This window comes from Larus michahellis, chromosome 1 (assembly GCF_964199755.1).
Source record: "Larus michahellis chromosome 1, bLarMic1.1, whole genome shotgun sequence".
Lineage (NCBI taxonomy): Eukaryota > Metazoa > Chordata > Aves > Charadriiformes > Laridae > Larus > Larus michahellis.
In genome coordinates, this window is record NC_133896.1 from 92,417,247 (window position 1) to 92,439,381 (window position 22,135).

Below are 22,135 nucleotides of genomic sequence, written 5' to 3' on the forward strand. Positions count from 1 at the left end.
AGCCATCTGCTAAAAAATAATTTACACATCTTAAGTTTGCTCCAGAGAGCAGGTTAGACCTTCATTAGAGCAGGTTTCGTTGTTAATGTTATCTTTAGGGGGGCTTTCAGTTGTGGAAAATATGTTATTGCTCACCGAACCGAACTTGCCCTGTAAACAAAAGGAGGTGGCACACGTTTGTCACTTGCAGTCTGCTGCCGTAACCGGATTCTTGGGAGCCATTGCCATTCGTTTAGAAACTGGCTTGCTGTGGTGGTACTTATTTACAGCCATTAGGTAGATCCGGGTAGGAGAAAGGAGAATGAGCTCTGTGAATGCCTGGTTATCTGTACTACCTACTGTCACACACACACACACCCCGAAAAATTAGTCTTGGAGAGGAAGAACAGTCAGATCCCTCCCAGTGCCTCAGCTGTAATTGAGGAGGGGGAATCCTCCTGCCCACGCCCTGAAGAGCTAGCTGGGGAGAAACAAGTTTATTTGTCTCCCCAGATTTGTAAAGAAACAATTTCACTTGCAGAGAACAAATCACCAGAGAGCCACATGCTCTCCCTGCTATCTCAAGCTGAGATCCATTGTCATTTCAGTTAGAGATAGCACGTAGGCTCCTTTCTGACCTCCTGTGTGTTCCTGCGGTTTGCTGTGAAATAATTGTTCTGGTTCTCGTCAGAGGAGGCTGTTTCAGCAGTGAGCTAATGGATTGCTGATACGAATAAATTAATTTAGAGTGGAACTAGCTTTAGAAATTTTAGGTAATGATGGTGTGAGAATTTGAAAGAAGGTCCTATAACTCAGTCTGTGGGAAAGAGGTGGATGGGATTTTTTTAAAAATTAGCAGAGACACAATATTTGACTAAATATAGATCTTCTTTTATCAATAAATTAAAAACTCATTAAAATATTGCTATGAAATGGATTGGGTTTTTTTTCCAATTGCGTGCTGTTCATTAAGAAGGAAAATGCCAATATTTACCAAGATGTAAATTTCTTGAAGTATCTGAGCAAAAATGATGCTCTAAGCCGTAAATAGCTTTGTCTTTCTGTTAAGATTTTGTATCTTTCTGGCAAGGAGAAAGCCTACAAACAGACTGACTGCACAGGTTTGCACGCAACATGCTTTCAACTGTGTGACAAACCAGAAAAAATATGGTGCTTTTTGTAGTTGCTTTTGGTTGCAATAGTTGAAGGTATTCTTTGCAACTACAGCTAGTGTGTTTTAATTTAAAATAAGACTCCCAAGGAATCCTTGACTCTAATCCTTTCACGTTTGCCCAGTTATCTGGGCCTACATTTGAAAAAATGTGGAATGCAAAAATATCTTAATTTGTCTTGATTGGAAGAAATTAATGTTCTAAAAACGTATACATGTCAGTGAACAGAATACACGCCTTTTGCCATATTTGATATGCCCTCATACTTCTGTTCTCTTTGCTATATTTGTCCTTATCTGGAAAGAATTTTACTTCAAAATTTCACTGTGAAGTACATCTTCACAGTAAAAAGCTTTAAATGACATAGAGTGAATTAAATAGTTCTTGTAGATCAAGTATGTGAAAAATTAAATCAATTTTTAAACTTGCAAAATACTTACAAACATTTAAAACACAATACTTACCTTCACAGCTGTCTACTGAAAAGTACCCGGTGCCAAGACACTATTGTAAACTCAGTTATTCAAGTCATGAGTTGTTCTTTTTAGTACTCTGGACTGACATGCAAGGTTAGGGCTGATTGAAAAAGCTTCAAAATATTTTATGTGCAAAACATTTTGATGAGCAAAACATTTTGAGTTGAGTTGAATTAAATCTCTGAATCCATCTGATCTGTAGCTCAAATAGCAGGAGTGAGTGATAACCACTGTGGATCTTTCGATGATAAGTTTGTGTCAAAAACTTTGTTTATTGGAGAAGAATGGTGTCTGCTGGCCCAAATCTTCAGTTTTCACCAGCTATATATTTGCTAAGGAATCTTGAAAAATATTTCTTTTGCATTTCCAAAAGGTGAGAGCAAGTTGTCAAAGTTCTGCAATCATCACAAGAAGTGTTTTAATTTTCAGTCGTTTCTAGTTATAGTCCTTACACAAAATGCAACAAATTCTGTTTTAGCAACGCCTTCTGACACTAGCAGAAGACCTGAAGAAGATCTTGCCAGGGGTGCAGTTAATGCAGCTGTAGAAGTTGGAAAACTCGCTGTGCTTAAACCTCAGCTGAGCTGCTATGGTGGCTCCCTTTGCGCTCCCACCCTCTTTCTGCTATTTTTTGCAGATGGGGAGGGGTCAGGAAGATAGAGACAGCAGTATCTCAGTGCAGTCAGCTCCCTGAAATACTGCTTCCCTCCTGTGTGAAACATCTCCATCCATGATGTCTTATCATGTGGGACCACCAAAAATATTTCATCTCTCCCTTTCCTGCTGCTGAAAAGAAGGAACAGAATGAGTTTGTCCTTTCTGACAGGTCCTCCCTCTGGTCCATCTGTGAAGGGCGTCTGCTGGGTCGTGGTGAAGCACAGTGTTTAATGAGGGAGGAGCCTTGAAAACTGCTAGTAGTTCAGAGTTGCAGCGAGGTATGAGAAACTGGAATAAAGAAAACACTGCTGCTAGGAGCTGTGAGGCCCTCGGAAGCCCTTAGCCTTACCACGTTTGCTTCTCCCCAAATGGGAGGAGGATCTGTATCTTGTGCAGTTCTGTTCTCTGAACGTATGAAGAAGGTGCAGAAAAGGCCGTCTAGGGGATGGCTCCCAGTCCTGCGTGTCCTGATGCTACTGGTTTCTGCGTTCCCTGCACTTTGCATCTGAGATGAGAAGCAATGCGGAGGAGAAGAGCTGCTGACAGGACAGAAAGACAGTTCTCCAGTGACTGCCTGAAGAAGCAGATGTGAAACAGGGTGTGTTTCTGATAGTTGGCTTTGCAAACTCACCTGGAAGGTGGATTCCTCTGTTCAGGAAATAAACATCTTCTGCTCATCTTCCTGCTCTTTCCTGCCCTGAACCTAGCTGGAGCTGATACAAGACAAATGCTGCTGAGGGATACTCAGCAACCCTGTCCTGGCGGGGGACTGAGTGCACCTGTGAAAGAAATCTGGCAGAGGAGCAGCACTGACTCAAGTGACACAGCTCAGCTGGGGAGGAGGCAGCAGCTCAACACAAGTAGTTTTAAACCGTATCTCTTGTGAAGACAGTCCCTGAGTAATTCTGACGTGAGTCGTAACTTTGAAGTCTTGGGGTGGTTGGTTTGTTTGTTTGTTTGTTTTTTCTGAAAACCACAGATCCTTAGTTCTTGTGTCTACTTGAGAATGTAATTGTGCATTGAAGGAGTAATTTCTAGCCCTTGCATTTGTGGAAGGAAGTGACTCATGATCTGAATGCCCTCTTATAACTCAGAGCTAGAAAACTTAGGAAAACTTATTGTTTGTAGTTAAATCACTGATTTGCTGGGTGTGAAAAGGCTGTCTAGGAGATACTGACATATAAGAGAAGGGCATGAAGTAATTTGCTCCAGATTCACAACCTGAAATCAAATGGGAAAGCTACAGTCTTTCCACTTGCTCCTTCCTTTGTTTAGAAATCCATTGCTAAGTAGCAGAGGAGTCAAGAGTCAGCTAGAAAAATTAGGATAGAAGCATGACCAGCTCTAACCTCCTATTCACATCTTCAGAGACAAGCAGACATGCTGGGGCAGGACGGTGCTTGGAGGAAAAAGGAACAGAAGGAGAGCTCCGACCTCTCTTTTGCACCTTTATCCCAGAAACACTGTGAAGAATACCATTTTTTTGAGGTACTTTAGAAAAGGAAGCATCATATCTTCTATTTCACCCAGTAAAAGGGAACTTGCATGACACGGACTTGCACAACACATGCAAGGGAACTTGCGTAACAGCCATGCTTCAGGCAGTGGATTTCTGGCATTGTGACAAAGTTGGTCTTAAACATTTCCTTCATCTAGCTTCAGCAGAATAAGACTGTTCTGGTGCCAGCATTTTGGGGGCTGTAATGTTGGGAAAGAAAAGGTTATGTGCCGTTGTGGTTGGAGTCACTTACTGAATCTCACAGGCTCTACTGCTTTTTGAATGAAGGGTGTACTGAGGGAGTGCTTACTGTGGTTGGAACAGCAGCTCCGAGACTGAGTCAGACCAGCAGGATTTGTGTGGGGATGTACGACAGTTCACCCGAAGAGAGACGTAGGTCGTTCTTGTCTGGTCTGTCAGCACAGATTAGCAATGACACTGCTGGTGAAAGGCAACCTCTGCAAGGAAAAAAGGCGACAAAAAAGAAATCTGTGCCTTAGGAGGTCGGGCTTATGTGGTGGTGGATTCTAATAGTCAAGCAGCCTTACCCTGTGGCCCGTGGCGAGGCTGCTCAGGCATGGCGAACAGAAGTGGGCTGGTGTTGTAACACGGCAAAGGCAATTTGCCTCCCTTCGGACTGAAAGAATTTAAATATGAACATTTACTTTGAGAAATTCATTAGCCTGTTAAGTAACTACCCTGTTGGAAATAAAAAAAATCTCCTGGAAAGATTGGATTCCGTGTAGTTCATGGCAGTTTAGAGACAGACACATGACCTGCTTGCATCCTGGATACAGAGATCTTACGGGGTTTTTATATATACTTTTTAATAGATATTAAAAAATCGCAAACCCTAGCAACAAAACAATTAGGTTCTGTGGAATGAAGTAAAAACAGAGGTTAAAATCATATCTTTGATACGAGGGATAGCCTGCGCAGAATGACAAGTAGTGAACACATACAGCAGGTTCCACACCTATGAAGTTAAATTTGGAGGGGATAAGGGATACAGTGGAGCTTTGTCCTGCTAGACAGGCTTAAAATATTGATAATTCTACAATGGTAGACCTTAAAAGCATAAGTTTATATTTTGAATAAATTTAAGGTGCTATTATGTAACAACTTCAACTTTTTTTTTTTTTTCCTCTCTCCCTCCTACAGATCACACATCCGTGGGCGGGCTGGGAGACAGTTTTTATGAATATTTATTGAAAGCCTGGCTTATGTCAGACAAGATGGACACAGAAGCAAGGAAAATGTACGACGATGCAATTGAGGTGATTATAATTCATTCAGTTTTCCAATACAATGAAACTTAAAAACCATCTTTAATAATTAAAAAAAAAACCAAAAACAAACCGCAGGACTTCTTTTGATTACGTAAGTTTTAAGAAATCAAGTGATGAATAATACTAGCTTTCACTCTGAGTAGTTTAAAAAGTATTATTGTGGAATACATCTGAAGCAGATTATTGTGCTAAAAATAATCAGCTTGTCCAAAACGGTGTAATGTAAAAGCCCAAGCTATAGTTTATTAGAAAGAAATCTAACAACCCTAAGATGTGTGCAGAATGACCAAGTCATTTTTCTCCAGTGTTCAGAATCAGTCTAGGAGTTGAAGTCCTGAATTGTTTTATTCTTAAAATTATTTCCTAAAACATTTAAACATTATATTCCATATCTATCTTGTAAAATGTAGTTCATGCCTATTCCTTGCTCGATAGTTCTTTTGTGATACGGTCTTGCTCCCTCTCACAGATCAAGTAGTGCTTGCCCAAACGCAGCAGTACCGCAGGGTGGTTCAGTGGGATTTGGCGTGGGGGCCTTTTTGTGGTTGCTCTGAGCTTTATTCTGCTCAGATCTTACTTTTTAAGTTTCCCCATACAGGCATCTTTTTTCATCAGGCTCACTTGTGCCCATATATGCCAACACGTCTGTGCTACAGTTAAGACACATAGAGAGTAGTAACCAAGCTCGTTTTAGTCAAGTCAGCTGTGGTACCAACAGCAGCAGGGACCGTGTAGTCTTGTCCAAGTGTAGATAGGTGCTGACTTGTTCCATGCTCTGTGCATGGTGTGTTTCTTTCAACACAGGCTTTTAAAGCTTAGTTTTAGTGCAGTCAGTCTCCTAAAGCAAAGCGCCTGTTGTCGGAGTTCTCAAAATTCACATTTTAAAAGATATATAACGAAAGTTCTAGTCTGAAATTGCTTTGAAGCTGTAATATGTCTTATTCCTGACCTGAATATGATTACATTTGGCTTTCAGCTACTTGAACTTTTTCCTTCCCTACGTTGTTTTAAAGGGTTATCTGCATCACGTAGCTGGTTACTAATAAAGGTACTTCTCTTAAAGGAGAAATCCATTATTTTCTTTAGTCTCACAATATAAAACAGACTTTGAATTCTTTCTTAAGCTTTTTTTTCTAAGTATTTTCCAGTGTCTTCAGTATGGAGACGAGAACGTAATGCTTCTTCTAATGATTTCTTATCAGTATTTGCCTCTTCATCTAGCCCAGAGCTGGGTTTACGCTCTTAGCCTTTGCCTCGCACTGTCATCCACTTCCCAGTTGGTTTTGCTCTGAAGCTGGTTATAGTCCTTTTGATTTACTGTTTTCCTACTACTGTTATCTACATTCCAGATTCCTCAATGTGTGACCTTATGTTTAACTCTCTGAAAACACAATTGTTCAGGAAAACCCCATTTTGTCACCTGTTCTGAATGATTTTACAGGACTGACTTTTCTTTATCACTATCTATACTTCATCAATTTCTGTGTCATCTGCAAATTTTTTTTTAGCATTTGTTTCTTGCAGATCATTGGTAGAAATGCTGCATAGCATTGAATAAAAGTATTTTTGCAGAATCCTCATGGGAGGAGGATTTTTCACAATTTTTGTTTCGGTTTGAACTGTTGTAGCAAGCCAACTTTTAATCCACTTCAAACATGTTGTCTTGAATTTGTTTAGGACTAGTATTTAGGAAATTCCTAAAATTCCTAATATTCATTATATCAGCGTGCACTTGTCAATCAAACCACATGATTAATTTTATATGATTCTTCTATTAACCCTTTAAAATACTATTAAAGCATTAGCTACTTCCCAGACCTTTTGAAGCTCCTTAGCTTTCCAGGGCTTGTTAAAGTCAACATTAGTAGTTCAAAACATTAATCAAGTACTTTTAATAGTCTAAAATACAGTTTATTGGGTCCTGTGGATTTAAAAATGTTTAGCAGTTGATGTTTAACATCCATTGTGGTTACTGTTGAAATATTTTATTCTGATTCCTAAACTGTGAGCACTTTAAAATCAGAGGAAATAAACTTCCCCTTTTGTTCTTTTCACTGTAAGCCCAGTCTTAGCAACATTATGTGTGGGCAAATCTCTGTCTCTGAATAGAAGCACAGCAAAGCAAATTTGGGACCAGATGAAAACACAGTGTGAATAGGAGGAAGAAGGAGCTGAGCTGCTCCCACTTGATGCGGGATATGACCTGCAGTGCAAGCATCAGATGGTTTCCTCTTCAGTTTTCTCTCAGCTAAACCCAGCCGTGTCCATCTGAATCTGCATGAACCGTACTGATTTATGTATGCATTGTGGAACGGAGCATCCTTCTGGTTCAGGATTTGTGTTTATCCCAGGTCCTACTTGACATTGAAAGGCATGGGCAAAGAGTCAGTGAGTAGGATTTGTTTTACATAATTGCATTTTGAATTTTTATTTATAATCTCTAAATATTTTTAAGAGCTTAGTCCTGTACCATTCTTTTGTTGTTGCCTGTAACATAGGTCTTCCTCCATAGCTGACACTGCTTACTCTTTGTTTTTCAAGACTTGGAGCAAAACCTCTTTGTGTTATTTATGCAAGCAGAAGGGAAAGGGTGTAAATGCATTCTTCCCACTCATAGCACGGAGTTGGAAATGTTCTCAGCACCCACCAGTCTAAAAGAAGATATGTGTCCAGCCACCTTAGCTTGCTACAGGGTGGAGAGTGGATGATAGGCAACCATACGCTCGCTCTCAGGTCTTGCAGTAGGCAGTGATATCCCATGCCTTGGAGGTATTAGGAGAAAGATAGATGACAGCAGCTGTTCTTCAAATGTCATGATTTCCAATCCGTGGCGTATAAGCCTTACCCAGGTTACCACATACTTCATGACAAGAGTACAAACAAATTCTGTATCCATGACCTCTACGTGCTATATAACATTAGTGCAGTCTTCCACTGTAAAGGACACTTAATTTTGATGTCCTAGTGTATAGATTCACAGCTGTGATAAGAGCTGAAATTGTGAAACTTTTTTGTGAGAATTTTTTTGTGTTGATAAATACTGAGTGTGGTCCTCTTAACTTTGTTTTCGACATTGTCGTGTGGACCTCCCGGCTGGTCTGGTTTAAAGTGCCTTTTCTCCATCTCATATCAGCCAGATGATAGGGAAGCTTCCTTTGGTAGGTTTACGAATTTGATCCTCGCTCTTTCTTATTGCACAGCATTAGATAGCAAAAAGAAGGATTGAGCACTGTGTTTGATTATTACCACATAGCAAGTACTGCTGCAAGACAGCTCAGAAAATGCTGGTTTTTGTAGTCATAAGAGCCACAGAAAGCATGAGCATCAGATAGAGAACATTCTGTTTTCACATCTCAGCCTGTTGTTTCAGGCATTTCACAGACCAAGGAAGCTTCTTCCATCAGTTAATCTCTTAGTTGGTGTGAGTGAATTCTTTTCTTTGGGAGCTTAAGGATACATGTCCCCTCTAGTGCATGTATACGCCTCATGGTCCAGCTGGATGTCATTGCTTTACAGTACTTATTGGAGTACTCTGTGGCCCCAGGCATCCAGCCCAGGATGCAAATGTCATGTATGTCCCAACCTGCTCAAGCCTTTCTTGCTCCCAGCAATGCCTGGCTGTTCCTTGTTAATTACTGTAAATATTAATTGTCCATTTTATACAGTTAGCAAGCAGTGGGTTGTTGAATGATAAAGTATTTTGAGAGGGTTGCATTTGTTTTCTTTTGGGGGATGCTTTCTTTGCAACTCTTAAGGTGGAACTTAATTATTAAGTTGCTGACAAAACTTGATTTTCAAATTTCAAAAACTACCTCTTATACAGGACAGTACAGTGATATTCAAGTTCAGAAGATGTATTCTCTGTTCAGAAGAGGGGCAACATTGCATCTAGATAATGTTCTTCAGTCAAACCCTGAAAGCAATTCTAGAGTGAAGGAGTAACTCATGGAGAAGTGTATAAATTCGGGCTTTTCTGGTTTTCCTGGTGCCAACCACAGTGATTTTTGTCCCCCTGGAAATGGCCCTGCAACCATGTACTCCTCAACAGTTATAAAATTAAAAAAAGATACAATTCAAAAGGTAATTCCACACAACATTTGGAAAAAAAATAGGTTTTTCCCTCCAGGAAATAAATAATCTAAACACTTTTAAGCCTTCTTGCTCACAGCACAAGTGGCTTTCCTTTAAAAAGGACTCCTCAACTTTTACGTACCACATGGTCAAAAAAGTCCTATAATCATCATAATGTCAGTTTTGTCACAGTCTAGGATAATCGAATCAACAGAGCTAGTGCTACAGATCTTGGTATTATCTTCAGTTGCAGAATTTTCAGCAGATCCAACCTTTCCTATACAGGTACTTTCAGAACAAATGAGGCTCGTACGGTTAACTACATCAGGCTCCCCAGCCGCAGAAGCCACGGTATCACACCAATGCTCAATGCCAATTTGCACGACGGTTAGGCAACCACTCTGGCAGCTGTCAGAGACTTAGTTTCTGCTCTGTCAGTTATTTCAGCATTCTTCTAACCACATCCTGCTGTAAGCAGAAACTTCGGATCTGTCGGTGGTATCGTTATGGTTTGAGAAAGCCCGTAACAATTTATTGTTGTTTAGACAATTATTCTATCACCTGATGACCCCTCCCCACCTGGAAAGGGGAATTGGGGAAAGCAAGGAAACACGAGGTTTGAAATATGAATAGATTTAATAGGATAAGACCAAATAATTAACAATAATACTAAAGGACCAGTATTAATCCCGACACTAATATAAGATACACACTCCCAGCCGTGGACAGCAAATGTCGGACGCTGCGAGCGCTGCGGCTTCGGGAGGAAGGGAAGGGCTCAGGGGTCCGGCAGCGGGGCAAGGAGTTTCTCTGGACTGCCGCCATCGAGGGAGAGAGACACTACGCAGCAAACTTTCTAATTTATATCGAATGTGACGTTCATGGTATGAAATAATCCTGTTGGCCAGCCTGGGTCAATGCCCAGGCCTCGCTCCTCCTCATCCCTGCATGTGGCAAGGCTTGAAAACACTGAGACCTTGAATCCCGCATAACCTAGCTGGCTATAAAGGAAGTATTTTCACAAATTCAGACACTAGAGTCTTCCAAAAACAGAGTTTTCCTCAGCATTAGAGGAGAAATTAGTCCCATGTCGCTCAACACAGGACAGGTATTAGTGAAGAAACTAACCCAACAGGAATGCAGACCAGCACTTCTCTCTCATCACCTTTAGAACGCACAGGCTCAATAGAGGACAGTGGAGAAATTGCACCATCCAAATGATGGCTCAGTCCACGATGCGAGTAAGGAGCAGGGCCCCAGTGACGATAATGCAGCCTTCTCCCCGGAATCCACTGCACTGGCTTTTAGCTAGTACATTCACCTTGGCCGTATGGGGGCTGCCAGGTCTTCACGGGCTACGTGGCTGAGGTGTAGATTCATCTTCATATAACCATCCAGAGAAGTTGCTGCGAGCACTGCGGCATCTCAGAAAACCACACGGAAACACATAGATATTCAGAAACACAACTATTTCAGATTGCTGTTTGTATTATCGTCTTCCCCAGACAAGGCTCCTAATCCTACAAATTTTGCCTTGTCAAACTGTAATTTTAATAATTTTGATTTTAGAAAAGTTTTTTGTTGAAGAAAACTTCGGAAGGCTGTCGGATGTTATTTCAGTGCCTGAATGGAGGACTTCCGTTTTATCAAATATTGCAGGGTTCAGTGCAGCTGCTGTAACAGTCCTGTACCATTTAAGCATCAAGCTTAAAATAAGGAAGTTAACTTGAAATACCTGCTACAGTCACAGGAGAGCTTGAAGCTTTTTGTTTGTCCATTTGTTGAAAACAAAAGACAGTCTCACTTTTTATTGAGAGGGAAAAGCTATTTCACTGTCCACTTTTAAACCTGAATTACAAGTTGCAAGCTGATTATGTATTTATTGCTTGAATCTGTATTGTAGTAAACTGCATAGTTTGCACTGTGTAGACAGCAAAGAGACAACTGCGTGCAGCAGGTGTGACCTCCACATCCACGATAACAGCTTTAGGTATATCTGGGATCCTCTGCCTGTGTGTTCTCAGTATATCTAGTGTAGCGCAAAATACAGTTATAGACATTTGGAGTGTAGTTTGTTGTAGGTACCAGGAAGGTAGTGGAGTAATGAAGTGATTCACTTCTGTAATAGATCTTGTGGATAGCAAGGAGGGTAGTAAAGGCCTTTTTAATGACTCTTTAATCCTTCAATTCTGATCAGCCTTGGAGTACTCTGACCGCTCACAGGTCATGCACTTTGTAGGAAGTTGTAAACCTGTCAGGGGGTTATGTGTGGAAATAAAAAAGAGATTTCTGGAAAGAAGATAGGCATAATGTCTCCATGGTAAAGAAGATAATTGTCTTTATAATTATAGGACTCAAATTGTAACAAGATTCTAGTTACAAGAAAAACCATCTAATGCTAAAGATAGTAAGTACTGCAGTAGATTGTTGGGGATTGTGAACCTCTCTGAAAGAGGCTTAAGTAAATGTGTTGTTCCGGGTAGTTCGCAAACTTTGGAAAATTAGGTCAGCTGTTCTCCTTCCTACTACCAGAAGAATACCATTTATAAATCACAAGCAACAACATATATTGGTACAAATGCACAAACAAAAAGCAGCAGTTACCTCGCCTATAAAATAATAATGGTATTTGCGAACAGCTGCTCTAACCCCCACCCGTCCTTTGACCATGTGCAATCAGAAAGCTGCTATGGAGAAGCAGCTAGAAGGTGGCTGGAGCTTTCCTGTCTCTTTCTGTTAAAGGTTGACTGAGAGTATAGGTGCTGCCTTTACATATGTTGCTGACCAAAAGTATCCGATGTGGATCTGTTTTCTGAGTACACACAGACTGTACAGCAGAACAAAGAGATCCTCCTCAGAGTTAACAGGTAGCCAAACATTGTTTGAGCCATAGAATACGTGCTGAATTCTCAGCTAAAAGTGCAATGTTATCTATTTTGTGATTTTCCTATGATTGATCTCATTAGCATCTTTGGCAGTTATAGTATCTTTTTGTGTGCATTGAAATTATATTCTTATAGCTGTTCGTTCCTGTAGTGCTCAGAATTTAATTTGTCAGAAGAAGAAAATTCTTTTCGTTTTGAAAACAGTATTTTATTCTTTGAAGAAGAGTTCGTATGTAAAACTTGCATGTGAAACAGTATTTGATCGTTCTTTTAATCTTCTTGTAGGCCATAGAAAAACATCTCATCAGAAAGTCCAATGGAGGACTGACCTTCATCGGGGAGTGGAAGAATGGGCACCTTGAAAGAAAGATGGGCCATTTGACCTGTTTTGCAGGGGGAATGTTTGCCCTTGGAGCAGATGGTTCCAGAGATGATAAAGCTGGACATTATTTGCAGCTTGGAGCTGAAATTGCACATACATGTCATGAGTCGTATGACAGGACAAGTAAGATACATTGCTAATCTAATTATTCAGTAGTTGAAATACAGAAATTTTTGTAGTTATTTTTAAGATTTGTTACGGACCTATGCCTTGTCTAACATGCACTGTTTATACCAGTATAATTTTTTTTTAACATCCATGTATTTACTTCTGATCTACATCATAGTAGATTTACTAAATGTAAAACCAGATTTTATGTGGTTCCTTCCTGCACGTTTATCCCTATTTTTGGATCAGTCAGCTAAGACAGGTTATATGGGTGCAGGGAGGAAGGAGTGTGTGTGAACTCGTGTCCTCCCAGATACACAGGGCAGTTTTTCATTTCATATGTGCTGTTTTTACAGTTACGTAAAGTGAATAATTTGTATAGACACCTTTCACTGTAGTGCATTCTGGGTACATTCTGGGTAAGTACAATTAAACTACAGAGGATGGAGATAAGTATGCAAACTGGGAGATGGCCAAAGACCTGACTAGTGAGGAGGCAGTATCAGACTTCACTGTTGGACTGGAAGTTTCTCAGATTCAGTCTTTTTGACCAGGTTTATTTTACATCTTTAATAGTGATGTGGATGCACAAAGTTGGGGTGTGCTGATTACACTTATGGTGGCCGTAAAGTCATAAGACACAATTAAAATAGAAGAGTCTCAGAATAGTAAACAGGAAGATCTTGAGGACTGGACTGCCAGAAATAAAAAGTTCACCAGAAAAAAGGCAGGAGCTCTTTCTTCTAAATGGGGAGTTGAAAAATGCCAGTGCGGTCCTAATCTGTATCAGGTGAAGAATTTTCAGCCGACATTAGAGAATATTAACACCGCCTTAGTGGACACGTATAATTTGTCATCCAGAATACACTGTAAAAATCTGAATTTCAAGCAGAATAAATGCAAAGAAGGACCAACAGAGTGATTAGAGCAACGGAGCTTTTACCTTACAGTGGGAAAATAAGAGAGGTCAGCCTAGTAAAACAATGCCAAAGAAGGGAATTAATTTTGTTGTCATCTCAAGGCGTAAACACTGAAAAGAAATAGAGTTATTTTAAGATATAAACAGCACAGTTGTACCAAGAGCAAGATTTGTAAGCTCGCGGTGAACGTAGGTTGGAAACTGGAAATGGCTTTGTGTAGCCATCAGAGAATTGAGCTTCTGAAATAACTTCCTAGTAGAAGTAATGGTAACTAAAACTTAAAAGCAGTTTTAAGATGAGAATTGATGTATTTATTCACAGGATTACATATTATTGTATAGCTGCCTGTAATTTTAAAGAATTCGATTTGATGGTTGTGAGTGATACTTTTGCCTGGCTAGCAACAACATTTAAAAAAACAAAAAGAAGGGGAAAAATGAGGATGATTAAGGAAAAAGGTAGGACATAAGTAACTATTATTGCATTCTGAAAAATCAAATGTGTAATTTGACACTTAAAAATAAGCAATACTGAGTTTTCAGTTGTTTGTGCAGCAGTCCTAACTTTATTTGTTCAAATGTTTATTCTGTACCCTAAATAAGTCAAAAGACAGGGGGATAAAAGTTTTGGTTACATATTTAATGACTGTAGACTGTATCAGAACACACACGTGAAGAAAACAGACTGAAAGTTGTACAGACAGTTATACATTTGCAATGTCCTAGTTTTCTTTTGTTCAGTCCTGTAATCAAAGTCACGTGGATTATTTTTTTCCTGGACTAGTTTTTCAAAGAAAATACAGATCTGTTAAGTGCAAAATTTCAATTTCTTAATTATGCTTTAACAGCAATATTTGAGACATAATTGTACGCCTTAATGACAGGACTAGCTGGTTGCAGAAAAAGGCTGTCTTTCAGAGGGCAGACAGCTTATCAGACAGCTGGTAAGTTTGTTTCAGTCACAAAGGGAAGAGCCTGATCTCTCTCTCCTGTAGAGCTGGGAGAACTCTTGCCCCAGTTGGTGTCCCCAAAGGAGACAGCAAGGTGCTGAGGATACAGAGATCTTTTCTTCAGATAAACCGTCCAGAACTGTCCTTTCCTGTGTCTTCCCAGGGTTGCTTATAATAAACTACATTATATGCCTGGTTTATAATATATTAGTGTAAAAATACTACTTCATGAAGCAACCTAAATTTCCATAAGAGCTGAGCATAAGAAAAAGAAAAAATAAATGCTATTTCAGGATCCAGTCTCAGCAAAATCAAAGCAGAATTTCACAGAACAAACACACTTCTTTTCACCCTTTCAGTGAAGAATTTTTTGCTGATACCTCCCCTGGCGCAACTTGAGGCCGTTTCCTCTTGTCCTATCACTTGGGAGAAGAGACCGACCCCCCCCTCACTACAGCCTCCTTTCAGGTAGTTGTAGAGAGCAATAAGGTCTCCCCTCAGACTCCTTTTCTCCAGGCTAAACAACCCCAGCTCCCTCAGCTGCTCCTCATAAGACTTGTTCTTTAGACCCTTCACCAGCTTCGTTGCCCTTCTCTGGGCCCACTCCAGCACCTCAATGTCTTTCCTGTAGTGAGGGACCCAAAACTGGACACAGGACTTGAGATGGGGCCTCACCAGTGCCGAGTACAGGGGGACCGTCCCTTCCCGTATAATTTCTTGGAGTGCCCAATAACATTAGAAGTAGATATTAGTAAATTATTAAGGATTCAATACACCAGCAGGCTACAAAGCAAGAGAAGTCGTCACAGTTTCTGTAGGTGATGCATCACCAGAACTGCCTGAGATCTAGCTTCTTTGGTGGATAAGAATAATACAGCTGACATGGTTTACCTGATTTCCAAAAGGCTTTTTCAGAAGTTTTCTACTACGGCCTTTTAAGGATATTAAGCAGCTACAGCATACGTAGCAAGTACTTGCATGGAGGAAAAAACCAGTTGTAGTGTAACAAATAGAGCAGAGATAAATAGTAAGCTCTTGCAGTGGACGAATGGTGGTTAACCAGTGGTACTCTGATATATTTGATATATATATATATTTATGTACATATGTGTATCTATATGTATAAATGTATATTATATTTACATTTTGTATTTTAATGTGTATATATGTATATGTAAATAAAATATATGTACCTTCTGTTTATCTATACCTACATACACATGTATCAGGAAGAGGGCAGGAACAGTAAGGCAAGTGTCCCGCTAATAATAACTTTTTTTAAAAAAGCTATTCAGATAGCAAGGGTGAAAGAAAGCTGAAAAATTGCACAAGGACCTTATGAGGTTGAGTAATTGCATAATAAATTACTAAATTAAATTCAGTGTAGTTAAATGTAAAGTGAGGCACCTATGAAAAAATTATTCCTAACCTCACATATAAAATTATGAGCTCTTAACTGACCATTACAACTCAGGAAATTGCTCTTGAGATTATGAAAATGTCAGCTCGGTAGCAGTTAGGAAAAACAAAGTGAGAAAGAACAAAATAGAAAATGTCATTATGTCACCGTATTAATCTTGTCCACACTTTTAGTGCTATATTCAGGCTGGTCCTCGCATTTCACAAAGGATATAGTGGAATTGAAGGAGTTGCAGAGAAAGGCTAAAAGGAAAACTAAAGGCAGGGAACACTTTCCATTCAAGGAATGACTGAATCGGATAGTGTTCTTCAGGGTGGAAAAGGGATGGTTTAGGTAGGATAAAACAGATACGCAAAATCATCAGGGGACTGGAGAGAGTAGCTGGGAATCAGTTGTTCACTCTCCTCTCCAAGACAAGACCTAGGGGCTATTGAATGAGTCTAGTAGGAGCCAAGCTGAAAATGGAAAAGAACAAAAAAAAGTGGTTCTACACTGGAAGAGATAGTAGAGATGTGGGACTCTTCACCAGAGGTTGTTTTGGATGCTTAGGGCATACATAGGTTTAAGGAGACACCAGGTAAGTACTCGAGAAATAAATCTATTAAGAATTACTGACCACATAAAAAAGTATGTCTACTTTGGGAGAAGCCTTGAGCTTAAAAAAAAATTGGAGAGTGGTAGAGAAGCTGGAAAAAGGTATCATATGTTCTTGGGCTGATCTTCCTCTTCCCCATACTTGTCTCATTTTGGCTGCTGTTGCGGACATGATACTAGACCAGACGAACTTTCATCTGGTGCAGTATGGCCATTCTTACCTTCTTAATTTCGGACAGGTAGAACTCTGTATCTAATCTCATTGATTTTTGCAGTAAAAATTGTAATTCTTTTTTTACTGAAACAGGGAAAATAAACATTTTGAAAGAACTATCATAAACATTTCTTGATGGCATTTTCCTTATCACGTGTGTGGCTGAAGGAATGCGTGGTCCTTTTTTCTGTTTGCATCCAGAGCCATACTCCCTTGAAACAAAAAGGTTAAGGAACTTTTTTTGGAATTTTTCTGCTGGGGCACACACGGGGAAGCGTTCATATTTTTCATTGTAGTATTCTAAGGTTTCCCTTTCAGACTCGTGAGACCATGGTTAATTTGAGCCTCTAGACCATAGGAATTACGTGATTAATCTCTCCGATAATTTTTAAAGCTTGAGTGCATCTTCAAAGTTCAGTGCCTTAAAAATTCTCTGCCAGAGCGGGGTGGGGTGGGTGGGTGGGGTGTACAGCTGTAGCCAAGAGTGCATTATTTATGTCAAATTTGAGGGATAATGTGTAGCTGTATAATAAAAAAAAATATGTGATTGCATCTTCATATTGTAGACAGTTTTTCTACAGGTACCTCCTTTTTATATGAATAGTCTTCCAGATGCTGACAGAGGGCCGTTACAGCTTCCTTTAAGGGCTGAAATAGTGAATCTCTTAGTTCAGAGATTTATTTTCAGGTGTGCTAAGTTTTCATTGCCTAGTTGTAATAATTGAGGATCACATTATGAAGCACATCAGTTACCATGGCCTGACAGCACTTCCCTAAACCGAGTGAGTCTGGATAAAGATGCAGGTTATTTGAGATGGTGATACCTGGTTTTGTTCCAAGATCTTTTGGCGCTGTCCTTGGTGGGATCAAAGGCCATCAAAACCTCTGTTGACCCTACTTTTTTTCTTTTGCTTGTAAAGAACTGATGTCGGTCACTTTAATTTTATCCTATAATTGAATGCATTAACGTGTTTATATTCTTAGCGTTTCATTAGTTTTCAAGAGGATTACTGTACTCCCATCAAGATAGGTAGTTTTCTCACAGGAATTGGATAAATTATTCATAAGGAAAATTACAGGCCTCAACAATAGGAAATATTTATGAGACTTCTTAAAGACAAGCTAGTTTCTGCTTTTCTCACATGCTTGGGATATAGCAGTTTCCTAGCCACCCTTCCTGCAAAGATTGGTAAGGAATAATTTTATATTTTTTTTCCCTTTCCTCTGCAGCATTAAAGCTGGGTCCAGAAGCATTCAAATTTGATGGAGGTGTAGAGGCGGTGGCAGTGCGGCAGAATGAGAAGTATTACATCCTAAGACCAGAGGTGATTGAGACCTACTGGTATATGTGGAGATTCACCCACGATCCCAAGTACAGGCAGTGGGGCTGGGAGGCAACACAGGTAAATGTATTAATTATCTGTCAGTAAATTAATTTTACATATTTTCCTTTTGTAGTCACTTTCATCCCGTGGTACTGAAACACTTCAAATGGTAATTGATTTTCACGAGTCCCTGTAAACATACGGGGGTGCGCGCAGTTATTCCTGTTTTGCAACTGTTGAAACAGATGCACAGAAAAGAGACGTGTTCGGCATCATAGAGCTGATGAGTTTTAGGGATGGAAATAAAATCTGCTGGTCAGGACTCCTGCTGTTATCAGTAGTCCACAGCCCCCAGGAGAGGTAATTTATCTTGGGAAATGAAAGTGTATTATAAATAACTTTGTTAAGCATGTGTTAGCACTCAGATTAGATTAAAAGACAAAGCTATTCTTAGGGTTTCTTCTTGGTCAGCTATTAAAACAGAAATGGCAGGAAAACTGTTCTCAGATGGGTTGTAGACTAGAGAGCACATACATACGTGTATGTGGGTTGGTATCATGGCTGTTTCTTTTCTTAGTTGTCTGACTGGAAGGAAGGAAATTTGCCAGTCAGTTTAGATTTACTCAATTATAACAAAAAATTACATCACTAGAAGTAGACCAGAAAGGGAAGTGAATAAGTAATGGCGCATAAGGCAGAACTTAAAAGTTGTTGCTAAGGTATTTTAGAGATTGTTGCTGGTTTTGAATAGCTGCTTTCCTGGATTGTTGCGTGTTTTAACTGAATTCCCAAGTGTGAAAATGCATCTGAGTCTTCCTCATTGGAAATGCTTGTAATGGTCTACAGAAGCCCGGACTCATTGTAAGACTCTTAGCAGAGGTCTGTTGCTCATGGCCTTCCTTCATTCATCCTTTGTACATAGGTGGATAACTTCTTTGCCTGATAGTCATAGATTATGGGCTATATGAATAACTAGGTTTCATTTTCACATGACAATATAATATTCTAGTTGTAAAAATTATTTGTAATCCCCAAAAGACTTCTTTTAAATGCTTCCTAGGGCTGAACTTGTGAGGTTTTTTTGGTCTCATGATTCTCACTGCTTCCACCCCGTGGTCTGTACTGAGGTTGTGCAGAACTAATTTGCTGACCAAGCAGTTTTCTGGTCGTCTTCAGGATCTGTGCATTACTACAACTCCTCCTCCACTTTCCTGCTATAACTCCAGCAGCCTTTGGAAACACAGCTGAAAGCCAGTTTCAGACATGTGAATAAATATTAAAGATAACAAGACAGTAGTGAAATATTTTGAGTATAGCCAACAGAGATCAAGGAAGAGATGAACCAAGAGCCTGGAGAAAGTTTATTCTGCAGGTGAAAGCCAGTTTCGCTCCAAAGGCAAGAGACACAGAAAACGGACTTGAAGGAAGAGACCTGTTGAGAAGTCTGTATTCATCAGGTAGAAGATAGTTAAGGCAGGTTCAGAATATTCAGCTGAGTTCATCCCTATCCTTCGCTCAGCGCTGTTACAATCATGTAGAAAAAATCAAGTATTTTAAGATTGTGTCTTAGCCTTGGTTTTGCCTTGTAGACTATTTAGTTACAACCAACATTGTTACTCTGGAGAGAGGTTCCACTTTTGTCACATTTGTATTCCAGAATGCATTGCCGCGCTCTCTAAAACATCAAACACTGAGTCACATCATCCCTCCTGCCCAAACTATGCATGTTTCTAATATGACAAAGAAACAGATTTAGTAAACTGCTCCTTGCCACTGTGTGTACTACAGATGCTTGCTGATCTAACGCCCGCTCCTGTCAGAAGCTATGGCTGGATGATCCAAGCTGAGATTGGGTCCTTTCTACTAGGCCAATGAATATACAAATATAAATTTTCAAGGCCAAGTTCTGTCTCTTAAGCAAAGCACGTCTTTTGAATCACATTTTGTTTTGTTTTCTCCATTAGTCTTCATATCATGCTCCCCATTAATGCTTTCAAACTCAAACCCTCCCTTCCTCCTCCTCTGCCTCCAATTTCCTCTGTGTGCAGGGTAGGATTTTATTTTATCCTTCTGTCAACCTGCATGGGAGTTGTGTAAATCAAGCAGCCCACGTGCTTAACTGCCTCTGTCCTTACAGAGTGCCTTATTTTTTTGCTTGCTCCCTCAATAAAGAGTTTCTTTATCCAACATAGCCGTAAAATATTTTTGCACTCTTCATAAATGGTTTTGCATACCCCTCCCTCCCACAATTACAGATTTTCTTTCCCCTGCTGTCATGCTAACCCAGAAGCTCGGGCAGTTTTTTGTTCCCCATGGTTTTCTGTTCCCTGCATATAGATAATAAGTTCATGTGTTTGCTCCTCACACCTACTCACTACTTTCCCTTCTTCCCTACCGCACACAGCTCTGGTTGTGTTTATTCCTCCATTTATAAATAAAGAAGAGTCCGGTATGACACACAGAGCACTTGGCTTGCTGCTCGTGTACAGCACTGTCTGTGTTCGCTTTCCATTTGCCTTTCAACCACTGAAGCGTACTTTGAAATCTGTATTACAGACTTCCCGTGGTGAATGAGATTTTCTTCATCAGAAGTCTAGTAGTTCTTTTAAAGTTTTGGGGAAACTGAGTTTTGTTTCCGAGTTCTAAATGGTCTTATTTTTGTACATTGAACCTGGTGTTTGATGACTTCTTAGTGGTCTCACTTGTTTCTTTCTTTGAATGCATGAATACATCCCTACCCGAATGGATTGGGTTAGTCCACCGATATGTTAGAAGTCTGCTTCTCTCATTTTAAGAACTCTTCAGAGATCATCCAGGATACACTGCAGAACCACCTGGCTTTTAAGTATACTGCATTACTTAAGTCTCTTTAGCACTCCCAGCCCAAATCTCTCTCTGCCTTTTATCAATGGGAATTTGCACAGAGGGCTGGATTGTGTGCATGTGCACATCTTTGTACTGTAACTTCTTTATCTGTTTCACCATTGGCAGCTTTTTTGTGGCTTTATTATCTAGATTTTTGCACAAAACTTGGACATTTTAGTGCAGATGTTGTGCTTTGACTAAGGCCTGCGTTGTCACATCTCTCCAAATCCAGTGTCTGTGGGGGAAAAACCAGGAAGTTGAATCTTATATTTCCTCAGTGATCATAAATCTCTGTGACAGGGTCTTTATCTCTTTCCTAATAAAAAAAGGCTAATTCTCCCTAATACTATACTTAGCAGTAGAGACAACATCAATCTCAATTGTACTGGGCCAGCCAAATTGGATGATAGTATGCTGGGGGGCCGGCTGAAGTATTACAGAAATACACATGCAAGATATTCAGGGTAAATAGAAAAAATGACTAAGATCCTTTTAATTAATTATTTGAAAATTATTTGAAAATAATTTGAAATTATTTTAAAATAATTTTAATTAATTATTTGAAAGCAATAAAAGCCACTGCCTCACAATAGGAATGTAAAGCCAATTACTGATCTAAGCTATCTGACTGAAGGGTTCAACTGTTTGGGACTTGCGTATCTGACTGAGCAGGATTGCACCAGGGAAGCTGCAGAGTTCATTCGGAGTTTCTACTTAGAGTGAAAATAATATATAAGACTTCAGGTTCAGGCTAACTTCAGGCAAATTGAGGACTGACAGTAAGATGGAGCAGAAAAACCTATAGGCTCTCTACTTAGTGAAGCAAAGTGGAAGGGAAGGAGGCAGGTATAGGTTGGAGGTGAAAGAAACGGGTTCAGAGTTCATGGGTTGGAAGCTGTGAGTACCACAGAGAGGTGTTTTGGGAGGTAAGCTGGTGGAGAAACTGGCACAGTTTTTATGAGCATATTGTTGGCATAGTCAAGAACAGTCACAAATGCAACCACAAAAACACCCTCAGAGGAGCAGAGGGAGCTGGGATCCCATCTAGAGGCACCTCCAATTTTAGTTCCAAAGGACTTAGATCAACTCTGACCTCCCTGTATACCACAGGCCCTGAAATTTCGCTTTGCATCGGTTTTGAGCCAAGACACGTGTACTTGGCAAGAGTACAGTATTGCATATTCTTCTCTTCCACTCTTGATTTGAATAAACGGAACTGGAAAATCCACTTCTCTTGATAGTTTGTTCCATTATTTAATTACTTCTGCTGTTAAAAATATATGTTTTATTTCCCATTTGAATTTGTCTAGTTTCAGCTGCCAATCACTGGA

At 39.9% G+C, this 22,135-nt stretch overlaps 1 protein-coding gene across 1 annotated transcript in view; it reads left to right on the plus strand.

Moving 5' to 3' along the window:
• Nucleotides 1-22,135, plus strand: part of MAN1A2 (mannosidase alpha class 1A member 2) — a 138,899-nt gene that overhangs the window by 103,926 nt on the left and 12,838 nt on the right. The window contains exons 9-11 of the mRNA XM_074593251.1: nucleotides 4,944-5,059; nucleotides 12,313-12,532; nucleotides 17,845-18,017. Of these exons, the coding sequence (XP_074449352.1) occupies nucleotides 4,944-5,059; nucleotides 12,313-12,532; nucleotides 17,845-18,017 (509 nt within the window). The remainder of the gene's footprint in view (nucleotides 1-4,943; nucleotides 5,060-12,312; nucleotides 12,533-17,844; nucleotides 18,018-22,135) is intronic.